Genomic DNA, 23,531 nt, shown 5'->3' with positions numbered 1-23,531 from the left:
AAGAACCTTGTTTGGTCGCTAATGAAGTGTTGTGTATATTGTTAAATTAGATCACCTGCACTAAGAGAAATGGATCGATAAAGAAAAATGGTGGTCATGCAGAAGTCAAGAACTGTTTCATTTTTTGGATTCCATCCAAAAATGTGACATGTAAAGGAAAGACAGATGGTTTGACAAAAAATTGTGGAAAAATATTGTGAAAATGTGACGGGTGAAATGACGTGGCTGTGAAGAATAATTACGGAATTTCATTCCTTCAGGAAATTGTGAAATCTTTGTGTTTTCCAGTTGTCATAACATATCAAAAACCAGCATGACTTGATGAAGGAGTGGACATAGATTGAAACACATATCAGTGTTGTCATTGTTGATATATAAAAAATACATATATATTTTTAAAACTTTTAACAAAGTCAAAATGGGTAATATTTTTAACAAGAGCAACAAATCGGGACCAAGGTTTAGGACTGTAGTACCTAACCATGTTGTAGGACCAGATATACCTGTGAAAAACAAGAACCATCCAAACTGTGATTACCGTAGCAACCGTATCAAAACCACTAAGTACTCTGCGCTTACATTTTTACCAAAAAATTTGTTTGAGCAATTTCACCGATTTGCCAATTTATATTTTATTTTGGTTGTGGCCTTGAACTGGGTGCCTCAAGTTCAAGCTTTTGGAAAGGAAATTGCCATGATTCCTGTTATTTTTGTACTTGCTGTAACTGCAGTTAAAGATGCATTTGAAGACTTTCGACGATACAAGTCTGATAGAAAAATCAATCATCATACATGTCGACGGTATTCTAGGTAGGTTTAAGATGCAGAGTCCATTTTGTGCTCCGTTTATTATTTATTGTAATGTTTCTTTGACATAACCTTTAAATTTTAACTGATGAATTAGTACCATAATTTCAATGGCACCGGTAATATTGAACTGCATCTTTAGACAGCAGAACTGATTCTTCACTATGCATGTATAAAGCTTCCATTAATATTGTTCTTCATAGCATTCCATTCAATTGACATCAGACATAATAAACCTCTTCATAGATTTGAGGTACTGCTCTTTTGCAGGGCAAACTGACATAATTTGGTAAAATATGATGTAACAACAATCGTTAAATAAATGTCATTTTATTATTTATCAATTGAAACTTTACCAATAGTAGTCCAAACAACTGACATTAGAAATTTATCATTAATTACTATTTCATTGAAATCTTTAACTTTCTTAAGCGCTTCTAATATCGCTAAAGATTTAAAATGAAAAAAAAATAGTGCTAGAATGATTGAACCATTTTAACAAGAGCTTGGATTTTGGGTAATTGTGTTAAACAGCAATGTGATGTATGCCTGTGTTTTGAAATAGTACGGTAATACAATTTTCTGCTTCACTGTAGGTAACAGGGTGACATTTTGAATTTTAGTGTGGTGATCAAGGGCCTATTCTAAGACACAACATGTGCATGTCATTATTGTCATTTGTGGTTAAATAATAATGACAAGTCTATTAAGATTAATATATGCACTAACATTTCTATATAAGTTTTTTTAAAATGGGGGACATGTGGTTTATTTCTATTACATACAATAAGGGGATAAGTTTTAACACTTAAAACAAGTGGCTTATCAGCATAATGACACTTTAGCAAGCGATGGGAATTTGGTCTAAATTCTGATTACCAAACAAGATTTGAGGAGAATCTGCTGGGAAACTCATGATCATGGTCTTGCAAGGATGACTTAATATATACCTTGATTTTCATTTAAATCATTATTCAAGTTATTCAATCTGTGATACATATAAAATATATACATTCCTTCCATTATTTGTTCAACAAATATATAGGACATTTGATGGTATTATACATTCTGTAGATGTGGTATTGTATAATATAATTGTATTAGGAGTATCCTGTAACTTGAGACATGATTTAAACTTGATACAGTTACCAAACATTTAAATATTGATCATGTTGATTTTGTGTTTGAATAATAATTATGAACACAAATTGCATGAAAGCAGATAGCTGTTTCGTAAGTATTGTTGGTACATGTATTTGTAACAAGACATTCATGTCCCTGTTGTTGTCTTGCAGTGCTGATGGGAGGTATGTGAAGAGCGAGTGGATGGACGTCCATGCCGGAGACTTTGTCCACCTGGCCTGTGACGAAATCATTCCTGCGGACATTCTACTACTTCATTCCAGTGATCCCCTCGGAATTTGTCATCTGGAAACCAGCAATTTGGATGGAGAGACCAATCTCAAACAGAGGCAGATAGTTCATGGCCTGAAATATGAAGGGGTAGGTCATGATTGTAATGTCATAATTTTGTCACTTTTTAATTTAAGTTGTTGTAAAGATCTCAGGTACGGAAAAATTAATCTCAACTTATTTAGAGGTAAAAACTGCTGATTAGTGTAAAGGTAATTTTTCTTTTTTGATTTAGTCTTGGACATTTTTGCTGCTTGATTACCAGTATAAATTTTCTGGTATTTAGAAATGTGAAGCAATTTTTACATCCTTTTCACATAATAACTAAACTGTTATGACTTCCCTTGGAAGTTGTTAAATTTTATTGGCAAAACGGCCAGGGTTGGGTACTTTTGTGATTGAATGAGTTTTAACCGTTTTTTATGTATGATTTAATGAATTAAGACATTTCTTTACAAACTTGAATCTAAAAATTGAATTGTTTAAATGGCACGGCATATGACAGTATTATCGATATAGTAATCCCACTTAATTTGATATGGTTTGATGATTAATAATGATAAAATTTTGTTTTACCAGTATATATTTCTCAGAAAAGGTTTAATCAAATCAAGCTGTAGAGTGAAAGTCAGACAATAGGGAGAATCTGTATTAATTTGATTCAGGAAATGAACAGTGTACAGTTGATCTTCGATATCTGGAACACTGATATCTTAAATACAATGGATATGTTGCAGTGATTTGTAAGTCCCAACCACTTATTTTTCAAGTATTTTACCCTTGATACTAGGATATCTCAGAGAGATAACGAAGTATGACTGTATTTGGTTTACATAATATTTCTGGATATAGTACATGTACAATCATAGCTTTGAGGATGCATAGATTTATGGGGAATGGTCAAACTACAAATTTTGTGAAGTTTTTTCTTTCAATCACCTTTTGGTAATGTTGATATTACCGGATATGGATTGACTCGATCACCAACAAAATCCATGAAAATTGGGGGTCATTGAATAATGATGGAGCTACAAAGAAATTCAAAAATTTTATGTTGGAGGCATTTTTGTCCTGCTGTTTGTAGAGACCTGCAATGTAATCTTGATTCTGTGATAAAGCCATTAAAGGTCCCGGTATTGATTTTTGAGGTGTGGTGACTGGTCCTTATTCAATGTTCATAAATCTTTGTCCAACCAAAGACAACACCTAAAGCATTTAAGATGGTATGGTACACCTGTCAATATTTATGTGGATAAAAGTACATTATTATCAAAATACTTCCACTGTTTTTGAATTTTCAAATTTTACAATATATGACCATAATATATGTTTAAAAATTTTTTGAAAAGGAAAAAAATATGAAAGGCTTAGAAGGATTCAAAACTCATGACTTACAGATCCGTAGCTATCGCTGCAAGCCAGAAACCCATTACGTTATGCTGTTAGGTAAACAATCGGAGGTAAACAATTATACAAAGTTAAACTTAATTTGATTGATTATTTCGATTGGAAGTACATCACAATATTGAGGTGTTCAATACCACCATCAGCATTGCCATTGGGAACAGTTTTTCAAAACTTAACAAGTCTATATATACAGACTACCGGTAGTTAGGACTCAGAAATAGGAGGAAATTTAAGGGATACTATTTTCTATGGAACTTTGTTACTTTAATGATAAACTTTCTGCACTTAACTAAGGACATCGCTGATGTGACATATTACAAAGTTAAAGGATAATGCACTTAATAGTCAGCTGAATTAAAGTTACTGCAGCTATGTAAATTGTACTAATCTGGTACTGTAGGAGGTTGTTTATATTGAGTATAACATTGTGAAGATGAATCATTTGATAAAGAGGTGTCATTGATGCCTTGTTCCATTAGCCCAGATTGTTTCACCTCGGTTGGTCTCAAACGTAAAATAGAAATGACACTTCTTGATTAAAATCAGTTTCAACAATGTGGAATTTCTATCTGCATATAACTTTGTATTATGGTTATCTATCCAGTTTTCCAACCACCACTTAGATAATCCACATGATTTTCTGTGGCATAGGACACTAATGTCAATATTAATGTGGATAAAAGTAAATTATAAATCAAAATACCTTCACTGGTTTAGATCAATTAAAATTTTAAAATTTTACAATATAAAAATTTTACAATATTTGACCTAAAAAAATGTTTTAAAAATTTTTGGAAAGGTAAAAATTGTAAAAGCCCCAAGGGGATTCAAATTCATGTCTTTCAGATTCATGCATATTTACGCTCTAACCAATTGTGTTATGCTGTTAGGTAACAATTTTCGGAAAGAAAAAATTTATGAAATTATACTTGATTTATTGTTTATTTCGATTGGAAGTATATCTCAATATGATGATGCCCCATACCACCTTCATTGATTCATGAGGACACAACACTGTTTAATTTATATTAATTAATGCATGAGGAAACCTCAGCAGAAAACAGATATGACCATCTACTGATATCTGGAATTTACATCTTGGTTTCCTTTTTCCTCTTTTATTATTTCGTTCTCTTCTTGAACTTCTTTGCTGTTATTCTGTTAGTTTGGATCACCACCATATTGCATTCTGTATGCAGATCTGGAGCTTGAGCTCCAAGCCTCCAACCAGAGCTCCCTTAGAACCAAACACACACAATATTGAATGGACTGCATGATTGTCATCTAAATTTTCATGAGCTTCCACACCCTCTTGTCATGGTGCAATGATCACATGAGGATTTTATAACCTACAGCCCAAGGCTTTTTAAACTTTCAATGTCAACCATAAAATGATACTCCATAGATTAGTTACACTCTTCATTACAGTTACAGTGTGTTATCACTCTGTATCTTTACTCTCAATTTATTTACACTATTGAGATTTAGTTTAGTTTTTACTTTACTTCCTTTTTACAACGACAGTTCAGATTTTATTCTCAGTTTACAACTTGATCGTCTTTCAACAGATAAGATAACCCCACTAAGGGGCCAGTTACGGCATGTTGTGGTTTATCATTCATATAGTTTCATCACACTTATAATTTGGGTGAAATCTTGGTAGCGCGTGAATATAAGGTGTGTAAATAGGACATGACAAAAAAAGCTACGCAGTTCAGGAAATTATCACCTGTCTGCTCAAATAAACCTCAAAATATTATCTTGTCTCAGAATAGGAAAAGAATAGGTGCATTTGTTATTAACAGACTTGAAATCTCTAAAGATATCAAGATATTTTGAGAGAGAGAGAGAGAGAGAGAGAGAGAGAGAGAGAGAGAGAGAGAGAGAGAGAGAGAGAGAGGGAGAGAGAGAGAGTAAGCACATGGCAGTCACATGATGTATTCTATTTAAAGGATTTAATTTTTAAAGTCTGTAGGATGCTGTATTAATTAATTTCAAATACAAATGAACTACAGTTTCTTTATACATTTACAGTTTACAGGTGAATGTTGCCATGGATATGATGGAGATTAAAACTTTTAAGATTGTATTACTGATGTAAATGAATTTTATTTCAGAGTAAGTTTGCTGTGAGCAAATTTAAGTACAGTGTCGAGTGTGAACTGCCGAATGCTGAAATCTACAAGTTCAATGGTTACATGTATGTACTATGCTTAGTCTTTGAGGTTAACAAATTCAATTTCAATATTAACAGCAAGAATGCATATTCCTACATTTTGAAATTGTTTTATGATTTAAAAAATTTATTTCATTAGTATGCATTTATGAAAACTTCTGCTTGAATGTACACCAAATTTACCAGTTGAAATTGACGAAATTATGTAATGATATTTTTTTATGATAGAAAATTGGAAACTGGAGAGAAGGTATCTCTAAATAAGGACAATCTGTTACTGAGGGGCTGTACCATTAAAAACACAGACTTTGTGGAGGGGATTGTATTGTACGCAGGTCAGTCATTCACACCCATTGGTGATGGTCTTAATCTATTGATTCAGTCTGATGAGGATTCTTTTTTCTAAAACCAACAAAAGCAAGAGATTTCTTATAATTTTAAAGGAAATTAACATAAAGTTATGAAATAGCTCTATAGGAATCCCTTCGAAAAACATGCATTCACACAATTAAAAACCTACACAGATAATTCTTTGTTTCATGTGGAGGTCAATAGTATAGGTGTGCCATTTATTCTGAAGTATAAACAACTCAAATCTTTTGATTAGCTACGTTAAGTATGGTACTTTACTGTAATTCACATTCATATGTATTACTGATTATCTTAAAATGGTGTATAGGTATCAGTTTCTGTACAAATTTTGTGAAAATTACTTTCCTTTTAATGTTTCAACTTTGCTTCTCCAAAACAACAGTACCGGTACTTTATAGATTTAGTCCCTGGTGAATTATTTAAGTACATGCGCTTGTAGGTCATTGCATTAAGGAAAACACATTAGTGAAAAATTGAAATTGTTATTTAGGGCATGAAACCAAAGCTATGTTGAACAACCGTAATCCTCGGTACAAACGGAGTAAGCTGGAGCGCCGCATTAATCGTGACGTCATCTACTGTGTCATCCTTCTGCTGTTCCTGTGTCTGTTCTGCGCCATTGGTTAGCCAGCTGTTGTATTTCATTTGAAACATACATGTGCCGTATATAAAAGCTGAAAATAAAGTGAAAATAATTTTACAATTTGGCTTTATTTTATTTTATTTGTTTAGATCAATATCTAATAAAACATATTATCAAACTACTGTAAATTTCTTTGAGAATAATGTAATGCATTGTAGACAAATGTGTTTATGTCTGTCACTGTGCTTGCTTCTTTCAGCCAGTGGGATATGGCTGTCTAACTTTGAGGACAGTACAGTGGTCCTGTTCATCCCCTTTGAGAGTTTGGAGTGGTACAATCCGTACTTCCAGGCTTTTGTGGTCTTCTTTACCTATATCATTATATTCCAGGTAATCTGTGTCTTATTACCTATCATTGAAATTTGAACATAAAGTTTATACACCAAAATTGCTACTTTGGAGTTTCAAAAATTTTAATATGATTATCAAGCTATAATTTTAGATAAAACACTTTAACAGATTTTACATTATTAAAGTCTGGTACAGGTCAGTTTTTATTTCATTGGAAATGTAATGAACAAAGCTTAGTGTGATCAATCATTCTCAACAGTGTGTATCAAAATATATGACTTCATTAACCTCAAGTTAATGAACCATGCATTGTAATATAGTGAATAGAGCTTTATCAATCATTTTATACAAAAATTTGTACAAAAATGTGACTTCTAATGCATGAATTAGCATCAAATAGCTATCATATTTTAAATTATTAAAAGAGGTTATTGATGTGTATGGTAAAAGATTTATTTAACTTTTCATTTTGTGCTGTAAATGGCTACCGGTACAATAATGAATGTATCATAAAGCATTTGGTATGACTAAGATTCCTGACCAGTATATCTGCTTTGGTTGTAGACTGTGATACCCCTTCCACTGTATGTTTCCGTGGAAATTGTCAAACTAGGTCAGGTGTACTTTATAAACAATGACATTGAGCTCTACTACGAACCAATGGACAAGCGGATAGAATGCCGGGCCCTCAACATCACCGAGGACCTGGGTCAGATCGAGTACATATTCTCCGACAAAACCGGCACGCTGACAGAGAACCAGATGGAGTTCAAGACGTGTACCATTGGGGGAACGGACTACCCCCACACTCCAGGTGGGTCATAGGTCATATTGATTCGATACCAGGTATATTCTTTCCCGTATTTTATGGCTTTATTGGTATTTTGCAAGAAATTAACAATTTTCTCATTTTATTTAAAATCCTGTAAAAAGTAAGCAATCATTATTATGAATTCAAATATATTCTGATTTATCTTGAATGATTTTATCAACATCTATTTTAGAAATTGAATCTTTTGATAAAAACAAAACTCATAATGACATTTTCATTCATGTTAGCTTTGTATCAGATTTTCTCTCTGATTTGGTATTGGTTTATGAAAAGACATTTTGAAAAGTTTTAGTAGGAAGCATATGTATTTTGATGAAGACTTTGATATGTTTTAACACCGACTTTGATACGTTTTAACACCGACTTTGATACATTTTAACACAGACTTTGATCTGTTTTGACACAGAGTACGACGAGGATGACTTCAGTGACACTGGCAGCCGTTACTCGCTGGCCAACATCAGTCGGACCAGCTCGGTAAGTGGGCGGGGTGACCATCACCATACAGCACACTGCTGGATATGGACTGACCTATTAATATCTTATTTTTGGTTTTGAGTTGTTACATTTGATTGAATTTTGTGATTAACCATGATTACCAGTGTCTTTTGAGGTTTGTGACTATGCTTTTACACCAGGCTTTGTCAGCAAGCATTTTATTATTTGATGGCATCTAACTGACATCTTGGAGTGACATTCAAGGAATATGCAAAGAATGGCAGATGAAATTTTCAGTACTTAGCACTTTTTCACTTAATTTTATTGGTTACAGCATGCATGCTTTAAGCCCACAGTTAATCAAGACTAATGACATTTAGATCGGATCACTACAGATTATTTTTCAGTCTTACTTTTTTTGCTTATTATAGTACATGTACAAAGAATCTTATCAACAACTGCTTCCTTGCTGCTTTGTTTTGGTTTTGTAACATGTTAAACTATAATTCATATAAATTTTATCTAATTTGTCTTTTATAAGTGTAATAAGAAGTGAATTCTAATATGTTTTTTTTTAAATTTTGATAAACCCCATATTAATTTAAGATATGAGCAATTAAATGCTACCTGAAAAAAAGTGGAAGTAATAAAAACGTAAGACTTTATATAAATGAAAGTATAGGAAAGTTTGATAATTTTAAATCAATAATTTCTAATTGTAAGATAAGACAGGATAGATAATAAGCTGCATGCCTTGTTTGTTATCATGTAGATACAAGCAATGGATATTCATCTTGAGCCTGGTATTACAAATGCTCTCACTAGTCGCTGGGGCCTGCATGTATCTGGAGCCGCGCGTAATCACTCCAAAACCGTGCAGGAATTCTTCCTGAATATCGTCATGTGTAATACCGTCATAGTCACAAACCGTCATGTGGACACGGTAAGTCATGACTTGCACTGTCCTTGACTCCACAGCCTTCTCTCTCTCTCACCAGGTCATGGAGAACCTAAAACTTGAACCAGGTCTGGAGCGAGAAATCTCACGGATGTGTCTCAGGAGTCTTAACAGTGTGAACTTGGATCTCCCTGACACTAGCTCCCCAAACTCTCAGAGAATTCAAGAGTTTTTCTTGTTAATGGCTATCTGTAATACTGTGGTTGTCACACATCACGCTCACGAAGATTTGGTAAGTGACCTGCATACTGTCAGCAGGGCCTGGGATCCTGAATGGCCAAATTGTTATTTTTCCCCAAATTTTTTTCTTGGTTACGTTTGATTGATATGTCAAAATTGAGTGAATATTTATTTTAGTTTCATTTACATCCATGTAATTTAGGGATTTTTTTTCAAGAAGATTGTTAAAATATTTTAAGCCAATATTTGGTTAATATTTTAATATTGATGGAATATATGAACTTCAAGAAATTTAGATTAGAATCTAAAATAAACATTTATTTGATGGATTAATTTCTTTGGGGGAGACTGATAAAAAGAAACTCTATTGAGATATATGTATTTGCCTCATTGCTACAAAACATGATGCTGATTGATAAACTTCATTGCAGATGGATGATAGTGGGTCAATTCTGGAAGGGAATTACAAAGGCAAAAACAGGTCACAAGATGACCTGGATAAATTAAGTCGGACAGGAGATCCTCCACAGAAAAAACCTCCTTTGATAAATCTCCCAGACACCCCAGTGACACGGAAGGGAGTTCTACCTCCACTGAACCCCCGTGATATCGGGACACCCCCAACAGGGAAAAGATCCAATGGTCACGCAAACATTGGGAATGTCCCTCCAATAACTTTTTCGAGTTCCTACGACTTTGAGAGAAACCGTGATTTTGTGATCAGTACACCATCAGAGGGCAGTATAGCAGGGTCCTCGTACATCTCAGACGGCTCGCAGCAGTCTCGCTACGAGGCAGAGAGTCCAGACGAGTTAGCTTTAGTGAGAGCGGCGTGTACCTACGGATGTCGCCTTGTGAAACGCAGCATAGAGAAAGTTCGCGTCTGGCTGCCGGGTAAGTCAAAATTATGGAGAGGACTTACAGGTTTTATATTTGTTGCTGAAAACTAAGTCTTTATCAAATTTTTTTTATTAATTAATTTAGCTTATACTTGTTATCAATTTATTGATTTTTACAATAAGGAAAGCCAGTCGGGATGACTTGTTTAAGTACAGCACACTTCTACCAAACTGATTGATTTTAACAAGGAAGGAATTTGACTATTGAGAGCACTTGCTAACACCAATTTTTAATCAGAAATGTGCAAAGTATTCTGTAGATGTTCATAAGAATAAGATTTTTGGATTAGTTTTTTTTTATCAATTTTTTGGTGATGTTATAAAATATAACCAATATTTGAATATATGCTAATAGAAAATATCAACAAAAAAATTGTTTAACCATCAGAAAAAATATACTAAATCTATATGCCATGTACATTATGACTTTGTTTGCTGTAACATGTTTTCTGAAGTTTGCACCTGTTGACATTTCAATAGGTGAGGGTGAGGTAGAGTTTGAGGTCCTGGAGGTCTTACAGTTCGACTCGACAAGGAAGAGGATGTCTGTGATCACCAGGAACCCCAACAACAAGGAATTGGTCATGTTTACCAAGGGGGCAGACACCGCAGTGCTGGGGGTACTACACAGAAAGTTCAAGGGTAAGTACTATGGGGGTCATGTTTACCAAGGGGGCAGATACTGCAGTGCTCGGAGTACTACACAAAAAGTTCAAGGGTAGGTACTATGGGAGTCATGTTTACCAAGGGTCAGACACTGCAGTGCTTTATTTTTAGAATATCTAGGTCAAGTTTGATTTTGGGTATGATTAAGCAATTTTTGACAGAGTTATGCCCCTTGGACATAGAACAATTCCAATTCTTTGCAATTTCCGGTCATTTTCTTCGCAGAGGTCTCCGAGGGGGGAGGGGGGGCATAAAGTGTTTCACAAACACCTCCTGTTACAGGTTGAATTAATACCTTGCATTGATTTTCCAATTGTTTGTACAATGTATGTACATGTGATACCTAATCATGATGATTGTTGGGTTAGATGTCAATGTTTCTGATGTGTTTGTGTTACAGAGGACAAAGATTTACATAGAATGGTCAAGGAAACAGAGAAACACATTCTGAATTATGCAATGCAAGGTCTACGTACGCTTTGTATGGCTAAAAAGGTAACAACAGCAAAATGAACAATGTAATGTACAGGTAATTACTTTATTCCGAGAACTTTTAGAAATAACAAGCAAATTACCTAAGTATTTACTATGTTAATTACTAAATACATTTGTACATTTTAAAGTATTTAAATATAACTTTTAAAAAAAATATTGGGCATGAAAATCTTTTTTAAGGAATGGTTGAGCTTCATAATTGTTTTTTGTTATTAAATGAATGAGGATAACAATACAGATTTTGGAGGGCATTAAAGTGACACCTAAGATAACTGTTTTTATTTACAATAGGTACTATCACGCGTGGAATACGAGGAGTGGAAGGTCCGATTTAACGAGGCCTCAGCGGCCATGGAGGACAGAGAAGAGAAGATACTGCAGGTCACGTGTGAGATAGAAAAGGACCTGGATCTGTTGGGTAGGTCATGAAAGGCCATACAGCTGTCATTTAGTGCATGAAACATTGAAAAAAGACATAAGGTTAGGGTCAAAAATTGTCTTTAGGTACATGAAATACTTGGAAGTGTAGTGTGGAATCATATAATTTCATGGGGGCCAATATTCGTGGGTTGTGGGGTTTTTGCTTACCGTATTCGTGGGACTGTAATTTTGTGCATGAATCAGTTTTCAGTTTCAGTAGACCCTTGAATGCCACGAAAATTGAGTGACCACGAATTGTAATGATTCCTCAGTAATTGCCAAGCATCTTTCTCAGAGTATGATGGAGTGTAAGATGTATTTACAGAATTTCATATGAGGTTTGAATGCTTGGTTCACAGGTGCCACAGGTATAGAGGACAAACTACAGGAGGGAGTACCTGAAACCATTGACAAACTCAGGAAAGCAGGCATCAAAGTGTGGGTGCTCACTGGAGACAAGCAGGTACAGACAGGGGTCAGGGTCCAGGGGAGGGGCAAATCAGAGAGATTATTGATACATCAAATCATGTTTCTATACTATTGATCTGTGATTTTGACTTTGTAGGAGACGGCTATTCAGGTTGCCTATTCCTCGAAACTGATTGGTCAGAAGGACCAGGTCCTCATTATCAATGCCAATGATCTGGTGAGTGAAATCCTCACAAACAGACAGTTTCTACTGTAATGTACAAGTGTTTATCTATTATAGAAAGTTATAATATTACATATATTGAAGTCAAAGTTTTAATTTTTCAATATATGTTTTTAAAGTTTAAGTCTGAATTTTTCAAGGTTTCTTATCAACATGTAAATGAGGTACTGGTCATGATGGTTTTTTGTTTCTCTGTAGACGTGTACCAAAGACCTCCTGGAGCATCACTTGCAGCAAATAGAGCGTGACACGTCAGGGCCTACCGAGTCCTCACCCTTGGGGAGGAAACAGGAATACACCCTAGTGATCGACGGCCGTACCCTAGCTTATGCCCTTGCTGATAAGCTGGAGGACACTTTCCTAAAGCTGGCTCAAAAGTGTACCTCTGTTGTGTGCTGTAGATCCACCCCCATACAGAAGGTGAGACCATTGTTACTCCCTGTATTACCCCTCATTAATACAATATTCATTAGTAGAGGTAATGTTTATTTTTTATATCAAAAGAACAAACAAAAGGAAATCAATGTAAATTAATCAAAATTCAGGTGAACTAGCATTTGGAATGTAAAATACTGTAGTGCCAAAATGGACTTCACAAAGTCATTGTCTTGATATAGAATAAAATACTGGCAACTTTTTCATTTTTCTGAACATCTATAGTTGATATATAAATTAATTTTTCATTTATTTCCAGGGATCTGTGGTCAAGTTGGTTAGAGACAAGTTGAATAAATTAACATTAGCCATAGGTTTGTACTCTTTGAGTTCATCTGGACAGAATATACATATCCCATAATAGATTGGGTCTTTTAAAGTGACCACATGCCAGTGAGGCTAATACATGTCATTCGTGATAGTAACCTAACACTATCTTGCATCTTTCACAGGTGACGGGGCGAACGATGTCAGTATGATCCAGGTGGCCGACATTGGCATCGGAATCTCCGGACAGGAAGGGATGCAGGCGGTGATGGCTTCGGACTTTGCCATCTCGCGCTTCATGTTTCTACAGCGCCTCCTATTGGTGCATGGACACTGGTGCTACTGCCGCCTCGCCCGATTCTCCTCTTTCATGTTTTACAAGAGTTTGGTACGTCATCCATTTCTTTTCTTGATGTATCATTTTTAAACCAAGATTTAATCTGATTTTCTGAAAAATTATTCTTGGTTTAAATGCAGTAGTTTTATTTTTAATTTATTTTTCTCCATTTGTCATATGAATTTTTTTATGTTTTAACTTCTATTTTATAAAAGTTCAAATGAAAGAAAAAGTGACACAAATTTAACTTTTCAAAGAAACAGAAATTTATTGAGAGTAGAGCACAGACATTCATTTCTAACATTCTGATCATCAGTATAACTGTGTATACACTCAACAGCTAATGTATCAAAGCATGCCATATGCATGCCTTATCTTTATTCTTGAGTGACTTGGAGACAAAAGTAATCAATTTCGTATCAAATTATTGTAAATGTATGCAAGCTGTCATGTTTCATTGAAATCTTGATTTGAATGTTACAAATAATCCTAATTAAATAAACTTTTATGCATCTCTGTCGTATACTGTAGTGATATAACATGATCTAGTTTATAAATTCATCAACAAACAAGGAGCTATCATTAGACTCTATACTCTGTTGAATCCATTGCTATCCAATCCATGCCAGATAAAGTCGGCTTCTTGTGGTGGTTAACTTCCTAACTCAAATTCTGTTTCGAGAACCTTGTGAAAAGTTTATATAGCTACAGTAGATAGTACTCTGGTTTGGAGTTTTTGAGTAAATCCAATCGATTAAAAAATGTTTGTAAGTGTTGTGCTTGATGATTGTTTTGGCGATTAATGAGATTGTTTGAAAGATGTTTCTGAATGTTTTTTAAGACTAATTTGATGAACATATTTAACCCATACATGTTACTACAATGAATGAATTGCATTATATTAATCATCATCCTTTCTAGTAGTGTGATAGGCTAGAGTTATCCCCCTTTGATTGATGAAAGGATTACATGGTCAAATAAAATGACAGAAACTCTCAACTTTCTTTATTTTGCTTCTGAAAATGATAAACATATGATTTTGTATCAAAAAAAGGAATTCATAAGGTATTTTTTTGTTGATGCATTAAGATGTTTTGTCATTTTGTGATATTGTGACCATGACCTGACCTTAGTGGGGTTAACTCGAGTCTTATGCTGTAGATCCTAATCTCATCTCGTCTGTTTCTAGATCAGTGTGTTAGTCATGTTTTGGTACCAGATATACAGTGCCTACTCGGGATCGATGCAATTTGACAGTCTTTATACCATGCTCACTCATGTTGTCTTCTGTGCGTTCCCTCCGCTGGTGAATGGAGTCTTAGACAAAGACTTGTCGTCAGAAACCCTCCTTAAATTCCCCCATATCTACAAAATGGGCATTCATGACACGGTAATTACTGCACTGTTTTGCTTTTTATTTCACTGTCAATTAATACCAGCATTTCATGATTGATTTTAGGGGATAGAATTTACCATGCTCTGGTTCCAGCTGTACAGTGGATACTCGGGCTCGCTACAATTCAACAGCCTCTTTCTGCTGTTTATCCATGTTTTATTCACGGCTTTTCCGCCGGTTGTAAATGGTATATTTGACAAAGACCTAATGCCCGAGACACTGTTGCGCTTCCCAGAAGTTTATAAAATGGGGATTGAGGACAAGGTAACATGGTGGTAATCTCTTGCCTGCAGTAGCCATTTCTTCTGGGAGTGTTTGGAGTGTAATTCTGTGTGGAATGTAGAATGTCTGTATGGCCCCTCATTGTATAACATGGCCGTATCAAAGCATTCACATATCCTGTATCTGCATTTGTTCAGTTTAAATGTAGTTTGAAGCATATTTATCACCTGTTTTTCCCAAGACAGGGTCAGTCCTTCACCACAAGATTACACAATATGATACATTTCTTGGCCTCGGCCAGAAAGTTTAAAGTAAAGTCACATTACAGGGTTAAATCTAGGCTTGGGTATCGCCAACTATCCCATGATACAATATGTATCACAATATATAAATGCAATACATCATGTATCACGATATAGATGTCAGATATAAATAAACTGGTATCTATGTTGCCTACCTCTATAAGAAAAAGTATTGCATGAAGAAAAGATGTCAACTATTTACATCAATCAACAAACTGTAGACTGAGATAAAATTCAATTGATTAGAACAAAATGAACAAATCATATCTAACTTTACGATACATGTGACAATATGTTACACATATTGTGGGCTCTCACGATCAATATATGGCCATATCATTACACCTCTAGTCAAATCAGATGTTAAAATATCTGCATGATATTGCCATACAGGTTTAACTTTGCCAGTTTTATAGTATTGAGTATGTAGTGCATTCAGAATCTTGAAATGCTAGCTGGTAGACCTGAGGACAGTATTATCAATATTATGTGTGCTGGATTGGGGCTTAGTATTGTACAGCATTAAATGCTAGGGTATGTGGTACAGGTACTATGCTTACTGTAGTCAAGGGAAAAGAGAGAAACCACTGTAAGGTTTATATTTATGCAATCCCCAATTTAAAAAAAAACGTATAAAAAATCTCCCTTTACTTACAACCTATGGCTTAGCAGGCAAGAGCATGTAGCAGTCTGAACAATACAGCTGTTCAGAAATATGTATGTCTTCTGAGTATACAGTTTGTAACAAAAGTAACATCTTCTGAGTATACAGTCTGTAACAAAAGTAACACATTAACTGGTTTCTTAAATTTTACCTTTGTTCGTTTGTAATTGTGCTGCATCTTTAAAATTATTTAACCAAATACTCAACTATATATTGGAAAAGAAAAAGAAGTTATAAAACATGTTTGTTTTTTGAGTTTCAATTTCAACGAGTTTGCACACATACATGTAGCATGCTTTTTTGTGCAGCTTCATCACGTAGATTTTTTTGGATGAAATAAGCTTATTGTTAACAAAGTTTTAATTTAGATTAAAAAAAAACTGATTGAAAGTGCACCACTCAACCTAGAATGGATGTTTATGACAAATTATCTCAAGACTCTGAATTAAGGGTGTAACACGGGTCTTTATTTCATTTGTTGAAATTAATATCTCTTAAAATTCATTGTAAAAATGGTAAGAAAAAATTAAAAAGCTTCAAAAGCTTACATAAAAGGTCATATTTTTGGAAACATTTGAAAGAAAAAAAATGCTGAGGAAATATTGAACATAAGACACTGTATTGAATGAATTAAATGGCAAGCACCAGTCAAGTTTTGACATCAGAAAGTATAGAGAAGAATTTTAGTTTGAATTGCATATGGCTTCATTATCAAGCAAATATGTCCAAGGGAAGGGAGTTTGTACTGCATCAAGGAAAAAGCATAAAAAATTAAATATAAGTCTAACTCCTGACATGAGAGTCAGATGCACCAATTTTCTGCTCTGGCACCTCTGGTAAAAGGGCAATAACCATGAAACCTGTGTACCTTTGTGGGTAACATTGCTAATGTCTAAAAACATGAAAATTGTGCTTCGAAGTGACTGAGGCCACTTTTGAAAGATTTTTGTTTGCGCTTTCTTGACAGAATAAAGAAAAAGTCCCTGGCTCAGATACTTTTATTTACTACATGTACTTGTATCTGACTATAATTTGTTCTATTTTAAAAGCCAGTTTATGAAGATAGATTCTTAATTAAATGTTTTTGTTGCTTTGAAAATAAAAACTTTCAACAGAAAGTTTAACAGTGAGTCAGGAGAACGCAAACAAACAATTTTTAAAATGTGACCTGAAGTAGATTGCTATTTACAAAGTACATGTATGAAATATGTAGGCATTAAATAGCTAACTGAGTTGCTAGTTGTTCTGTATACTGGATAAAACATGTATGCTTACTTATGCATTGAACTTGGTAATATGAATTGTTGCATTGACATATTAACTGTTTATACTGCAATGTTCTATGAATATTTAAAACTGCATGTCAATTTCCATCAAAGTAAACGTATTGCTGCATGAGAAAATATCAGCTTCTAAAGAAAATTTGCTTTAATATCTCTTAAAATTGCTTTTTTAAAAAAACATTTATTATTTGCCTAATGTATGACAAAGATGATTTAATTTGCTTATAATGAGATTGTTTTTCTTTTGTAGCAATATACTCGTTTTAGTTTTTTCATTGCCCTCCTGGACTCCATTTATCAGAGCATCATACTCTACTGGGTGGCTCATTTTGTAAGTATATACTCTCTACTGTATTCTCTGGCCTTTCTGTATACTGTGAAAGTGGTTATGGTTATTTATGCATGGGGGGAATTTACACTAGTTGCACAGTTAGCTTAAAAACACAGAAAATACCCCTGTGCGTATGGTAAAAAACTAAGAAACTTTAGAGTGCTAAAACATGCATCCGTGTAATTAAAACCCACGCATATTGTTTGACCATAGAAACGTGTACTAAACCACCAGGGTAGATAACCACTTTTACAGTACACTGTACCTACACACTATGAAAGACTTCATACATTGTACCAAACCGCTATCACATTCTATTCACTAATACACTATAACATTCTATCCACTATCACATTCTATACACTAATACACTATCACATTCTATCCACTATCATCTTCTATACACTATCACATTCTATACACTATGCCATTCTATACACTATCACATTCTATACACTATCACATTATATTCACTAATACACTATCACATTCTATCCACTTAAACACTATCACATTCTATACACTATCATCTTCTATACACTATCACATTCTATACACTAATGCATTCTATACACTATCTCATTCTATACACTATCACACTATCACATTCTATCACATTCTATACACTATCACATTCTATACACTAATACTCTATCACATTCTATCCACTATCAGATTCTATATACTATCACATTCTATACACTAATACATTCTATACACTATCGCATTATATCCACTATCAGATTCTATATACTATCACATTCTATACACTTATACATTCTACACACTATCACATTCTATACACTAATACACTATCACATTCTATCCACTATCAGATTCTATATACTATCACATTCTATACACTTATACATTCTACACACTATCACATTCTATACACTAATACACTATCAGATTCTATCCACTATCAGATTCTATATACTATCACATTCTATACACTTATACATTCTACACACTATCACATTCTATACACTAATACACTATCACATTCTATCCACTATCAGATTCTATACACTATCACATTCTATACACTATCACATTTTATACACTATCTCATTCTATACACTATCACATTCTATACACTATCACATTCTATACACTATCACATTCTATACACTATCACATTCTATACACTAATACACTATCACATTCTATACACTTATACATTCTATACACTATCACATTCTATACACTAATACACTATCACATTCTATCCACTATCAGATTCTATATACTATCACATTCTATACACTAATACATTCTATACACTATCACATTCTATTCACTATGAATCCTCTGTTCTAAGCTGATCATGACAGTACAAATACTATTCATAGTAAATAAAATTCCCACTGAATAAAAATGATAACCACTGTGCAGCAATCATATGCTGCATAAACATCTGAAGCAACAGCAACAGAGATTGAAATGACAAGATAATGGATCAAAGTTATTGGTAACATGTTTTCCATTCCTATATGCAATGTGACAACAATTACGTCATGGTTACTATAGTTTTGGTGTTGTATTGTAGGCCTATGAGTCAGAGCAGGTGGGGATCTGGGAGTTTGGTACTACTCAAATGGTGGCACTCATCCTTATCATCCTCTTCACGGGTGCCATAGACACTTACTCCTGGGTATGTCACGCATATCGCGGTCGCCTTGAAGGCAGTCCGAATTATCTCTAAAACCGTAGTAGCATATACATAATGTATTTATTTAAGAAAATTTGATATAAACTTATTTAATTTTTTTATTTAAGAGAATAAAAAAACAACTAATTGAATTAGATTTTCTCTTTTTTCACTATTAGAAATGAAATTTGGATGCTATTTTGTGTTTTTTATGTGTTTTTGTGTTGACAAAGATTACATGAGTTTGCCGTGTTTATAGACCTCCATTGTTTACATGAGTTTACATGAGTTTGCCATGTTTATAAACCTCCATTGTTTACATGAGTTTGCCATGTTTATAAACCTCCATTATTTACATGAGTTTGCCATGTTTATAAACCTCCATTGTTTACATGTTCTCTGTCTCTGTTTACAGATTTGGCCACAGTGGCTGACCATGATCCTGAGCTTTGTGTTTTTCTGGCTCTTTGCCATCGTCTGTCATGCTATCTGGTTCACCTTTGATCACCCAGCCAACCCGTACTGGGTGATGCAGAACACCCTCGTCAAACCGATCCATGTCATCACCGTGGTCATCATCACAGTCCTCTCCCTCCTCCCCAGGTAAGAATATCATCCTCTCACTGCTACCCAGGTAAGAAATCAATATCATCCTTTCACGGCTACCCAGGTAAGAATTTCATCCTCTCACTGCTACCCAGGTAAGAATTTCATCCTCTCACTGCTACCCAGGTAAGAATTTCATCCTCTCACGGCTACCCAGGTAAGAATTTCATCCTCTCACTGCTAACCAGGTAAGAATTTCATCCTCTCACTGCTAACCAGGTAAGAATATCTTCCTCTTCCTGCTACCTGCTACCCATGTAAGAACACTGACTACTCATTGCTATCCAGGGCTGCATTTTACAGAAGAATTTACGACTTATAGTTATGACCAAATTGATGAATGCTGAATACTCACTAACTACAGTTAATCTAAGTTATCCTCATTTCATCCTTTCAAAGAGGTATTGAAATATTGAACATATACTAAGTTGAAGGAAAAGGATTGCATACATACATCACTTATTGATATACCTGGTACATGTTACTTGAAGAATTGTATTTCATGCAACCAGATGATATAATCAATGGATTTATAAAAAATTTGATATTTTCAGATTTGTGATCCGGATATTCCAAAGAACAGTTTTTCCGGATGATATTGTCAAAGCTCAGCTCTGGGAGAAAAGTCAGCATACTCGGCGGGACTCAGTTCATTCCGTAGATACTCAGGACACAGGGGATATAATCTCAGATCAGGAGGCTCGAAGAAACGGGCAGCAGTCAGCCGAGACGGATATCAGGATACGTAACTGCGGCACTACCAAGACTTCAACAACGATAGCGTAGTGGCGCAAGAGCCAGTCAAACTGGTAATTTACCATACACAAGTGCGTCAACCAATCACAACGAGTCCCTTATTGAGGTGACGTGGAGAGGACGGGATCCTAGGAAGTCTGACGGAGCACAGAGTCAGAGTTTGTGCCATGGTTGATGAGAAGTTCTTTTATTGATGAGAACCACTCTAAAACTTCACTCATTCAGGTCTTTTGACCTTTGTCTCTGATTGTGACCAATTGCTGTCTTTCATTTGGGCTGACTTGTAGAGTGTGAATTGTGGGAGTGAATGCGATGTATTTATCTGCTGAGTGCCTGTTTAGCTGTAATGTATGTTCAGAGTGAAAGTATAGTAGTAGTTTTATTTACTAAAACCTGACATGTGTTTTTGACTATTTTTTTTTTTATAAATACCACTTATTTTTAAGATATACATGTAAAGTATAACACAGTTTATTTGTAGCGTATCCGTAACTGTGTGTTTGTAATCAAATGGGGACCTCCTGTTTAGAAGAGTAGCTCTATTTATAAGCTCCAAGCTTTACACACATGATATGACAACCATCTGAGTGTTCTCCTCTCTGCTTTATTGTGGTGTTTTCACTGCCACTAGTTTTTACACTGCTGTTTGAAGCTAGTGCTTCAAACCCTCCACCAGCTGTCTAGTTTCTAACTGTGTTTCTCTTTTGTCATGTAAAGTTGCTCTTTTTCATGATTAATACTTTTTTTTTTTTTTAATAACCATTGTATGCGTCCATGCTTCTATAGAAATATGTGTTGTAAAATCAACCTAAAAGAAATGTTGTTCTATTAAGTCACTGCTGAAATGTTGAATGTTCAATAAAATAGGTAGTATTTATTTATAGACATTCTTGGAAACAAGTGCACTTCTATGAAAAAGGACTAGCTGTAGGTGACTTATTTGTCAAAGAAGTGTATATTTGTATATGTAATTCATTACTAGATGAGAACATTCAGCTGTTGTGTCTAATTGATTATGCTTCTGATTTATAGAAATTTTTTTTCTAAATCTGCATTTTATTATAAAAAAAATGTGTACTATGTACAGCAAAAATATTTAAAGGGCCCCCAAAGATAGAACGGATTATTGCAAACTGGTGATCACAATTCCTTATTGAATGTAGAATGGATGTGAGAGTTCATTAACATATCTTTATTACATAGTTCATGTACAATGTATCAGCACCTCTGTATAGGGGATATTTTATAAACACTTTTGTGCCAAAGCAGACATAATCCATTAATGTGAAATGAGAATCCATTCATTAGATGTGTGTGTCTGTGTCCAGACTTCTAGAGTTAAGTCCCTTTGGGTTTAAATCTCTGCTTCATATATTCGCTTTTACAGAGAAAAACAAACATCATTGCATCCCTGAATTTTTTTAACTACACAAAACATTCCGTCCTGTAAAAGTCAATTATGTACAATAAATGCCTTAATCAAAATTTTAAACCATCTACCACACCTTCTCTTAAGTCAACCCCACAAAGCTCCACCAAGAGGGATTTTATCATGTTAAAAACAATTTTCTGTGACTCTGCTGGGATGTTTGTATGAAAGAATGATCTGGTTGAAGGGAAAACAACTCTCTGATCAGATTTATTTATTTTTTCTGTCTAAGTGAAATATGGAATTACCAGTAAGAAATTGTAGTTCTGTTTTATTTTAATCTCGTTTTACATACTTTTGAAAGGAGGCATACATGTGATATCACTTTTGTAAACATAAATTCGTGTTCTTATGAGGAATATAGTAGACATTTCTTTTGTAGAAAGGAGAAAAAGAAGTTTTCAACATCAGTGAACTTCTTCTTCTATTTGGGGATTTCAGACTTTTTTGTTGTATCTTTTGTAAACCATTTTTTTTTCTTAAAACTTCCAATTTACGGAATAATGGCCAACTTTTATAACTCGTTGATAACCTATTTTAATTAGTCACAGAGTGACATACATGTTGTTCGTTAGGAATGACCGGTTCTTGTGTTTAATCAATGTTCCTGTTTTTACAATCTTAATTGTCACAATATTTCTTTGAAACGAGTAAAGTTTTCTGCAAATAATGCATTTTTCTAGATAACTGTGCATTTTTTATTAGTTTAAAACCAGAATGGTGTGTAATAGTGTTTTAATTTTTGGAGGTTCATGTAATGTTTATGGTGTTAATTTTTGTGTCTCTGATTTTTCATTAACATTGAATTCTTGAAAAATACATTGTGATAAACCATTGTCTGTTATTTCTTCATATTATGGGAATGCTTTTTGATTCATCTGTGATAAATACAAATATATTGTGCTTGTAAACAATTTTTTTGCTCCAGTGAAGGAGCTCTGAAATAAATTATGGTTATATTGTTGAACTTTTTGTTTGTTTTACTTTTTATGGCTTTCTTGCCTTTGTGGTGTGCAGTAAATTTTCCTTTATTACATGTACATATGTGCAAGACTTTGGACTCTTTGGTTCCCATTCTTGCATGTTTATTACAATAAAGCATGTATGGAAAGGCAAATGATTCCTGGCGGAAACAAAATGTGTGACTAAGGAGGCTTAGCTTTACTAAAATCCATCAAAAAAAATCTATGATTGTATGAG

The 23,531-nt window shown here is 34.3% G+C and overlaps 1 protein-coding gene across 4 annotated transcripts; it reads left to right on the top strand.

Moving 5' to 3' along the window:
* The first annotated feature begins 9 nt into the window (after positions 1-9).
* Positions 10-23,298, top strand: LOC128157114 (phospholipid-transporting ATPase VB-like). 4 transcript variants are annotated; one of them, XM_052819490.1, is made up of 23 exons: positions 11-810; positions 2,103-2,310; positions 5,745-5,827; positions 6,032-6,138; positions 6,666-6,797; positions 7,018-7,148; positions 7,674-7,923; positions 8,348-8,418; positions 9,152-9,322; positions 9,949-10,411; positions 10,897-11,058; positions 11,483-11,577; positions 11,869-11,995; positions 12,357-12,460; positions 12,563-12,643; positions 12,848-13,069; positions 13,344-13,398; positions 13,537-13,739; positions 14,878-15,078; positions 17,806-17,886; positions 19,439-19,543; positions 19,956-20,143; positions 20,701-23,298. In XM_052819490.1, exons 1-23 carry the CDS (start codon positions 419-421, stop codon positions 20,930-20,932), a joined length of 3,864 nt encoding a protein of 1,287 aa, XP_052675450.1. In that variant the 5' UTR covers positions 11-418; the 3' UTR covers positions 20,933-23,298. The 4 variants fall into 4 exon arrangements, with proteins under 4 accessions (XP_052675451.1, XP_052675450.1, XP_052675449.1 ...); XM_052819489.1 differs by lacking the exons at positions 9,152-9,322; positions 14,878-15,078 and adding exons at positions 9,378-9,569; positions 15,148-15,348 and having other exon boundaries at positions 12-810; XM_052819488.1 differs by lacking the exon at positions 9,152-9,322 and adding an exon at positions 9,378-9,569 and having other exon boundaries at positions 12-810.
* The last annotated feature ends 233 nt before the right edge of the window (positions 23,299-23,531 follow it).

The sequence above is a fragment of the Crassostrea angulata genome, chromosome 7, assembly GCF_025612915.1.
Source record: "Crassostrea angulata isolate pt1a10 chromosome 7, ASM2561291v2, whole genome shotgun sequence".
Classification (NCBI taxonomy): Eukaryota; Metazoa; Mollusca; class Bivalvia; order Ostreida; family Ostreidae; genus Magallana; species Magallana angulata.
Note: the sequence above shows the minus strand (reverse complement) of the source record. Positions and strands in the feature narration are given on the sequence as shown.

Bases quoted from the DNA above. Each gene is read 5' to 3' on its own strand.
- LOC128157114 (XM_052819489.1), top strand. From the start codon at position 419: ATGGGTAATATTTTTAACAAGAGCAACAAATCGGGACCAAGGTTTAGG. The intron at 5,828-6,031 runs GTATGTACTATG...TTTTTATGATAG, and splicing joins TACAAGTTCAATGGTTACAT to AAAATTGGAAACTGGAGAGA. The intron at 10,412-10,896 runs GTAAGTCAAAAT...ACATTTCAATAG, and splicing joins AGTTCGCGTCTGGCTGCCGG to GTGAGGGTGAGGTAGAGTTT.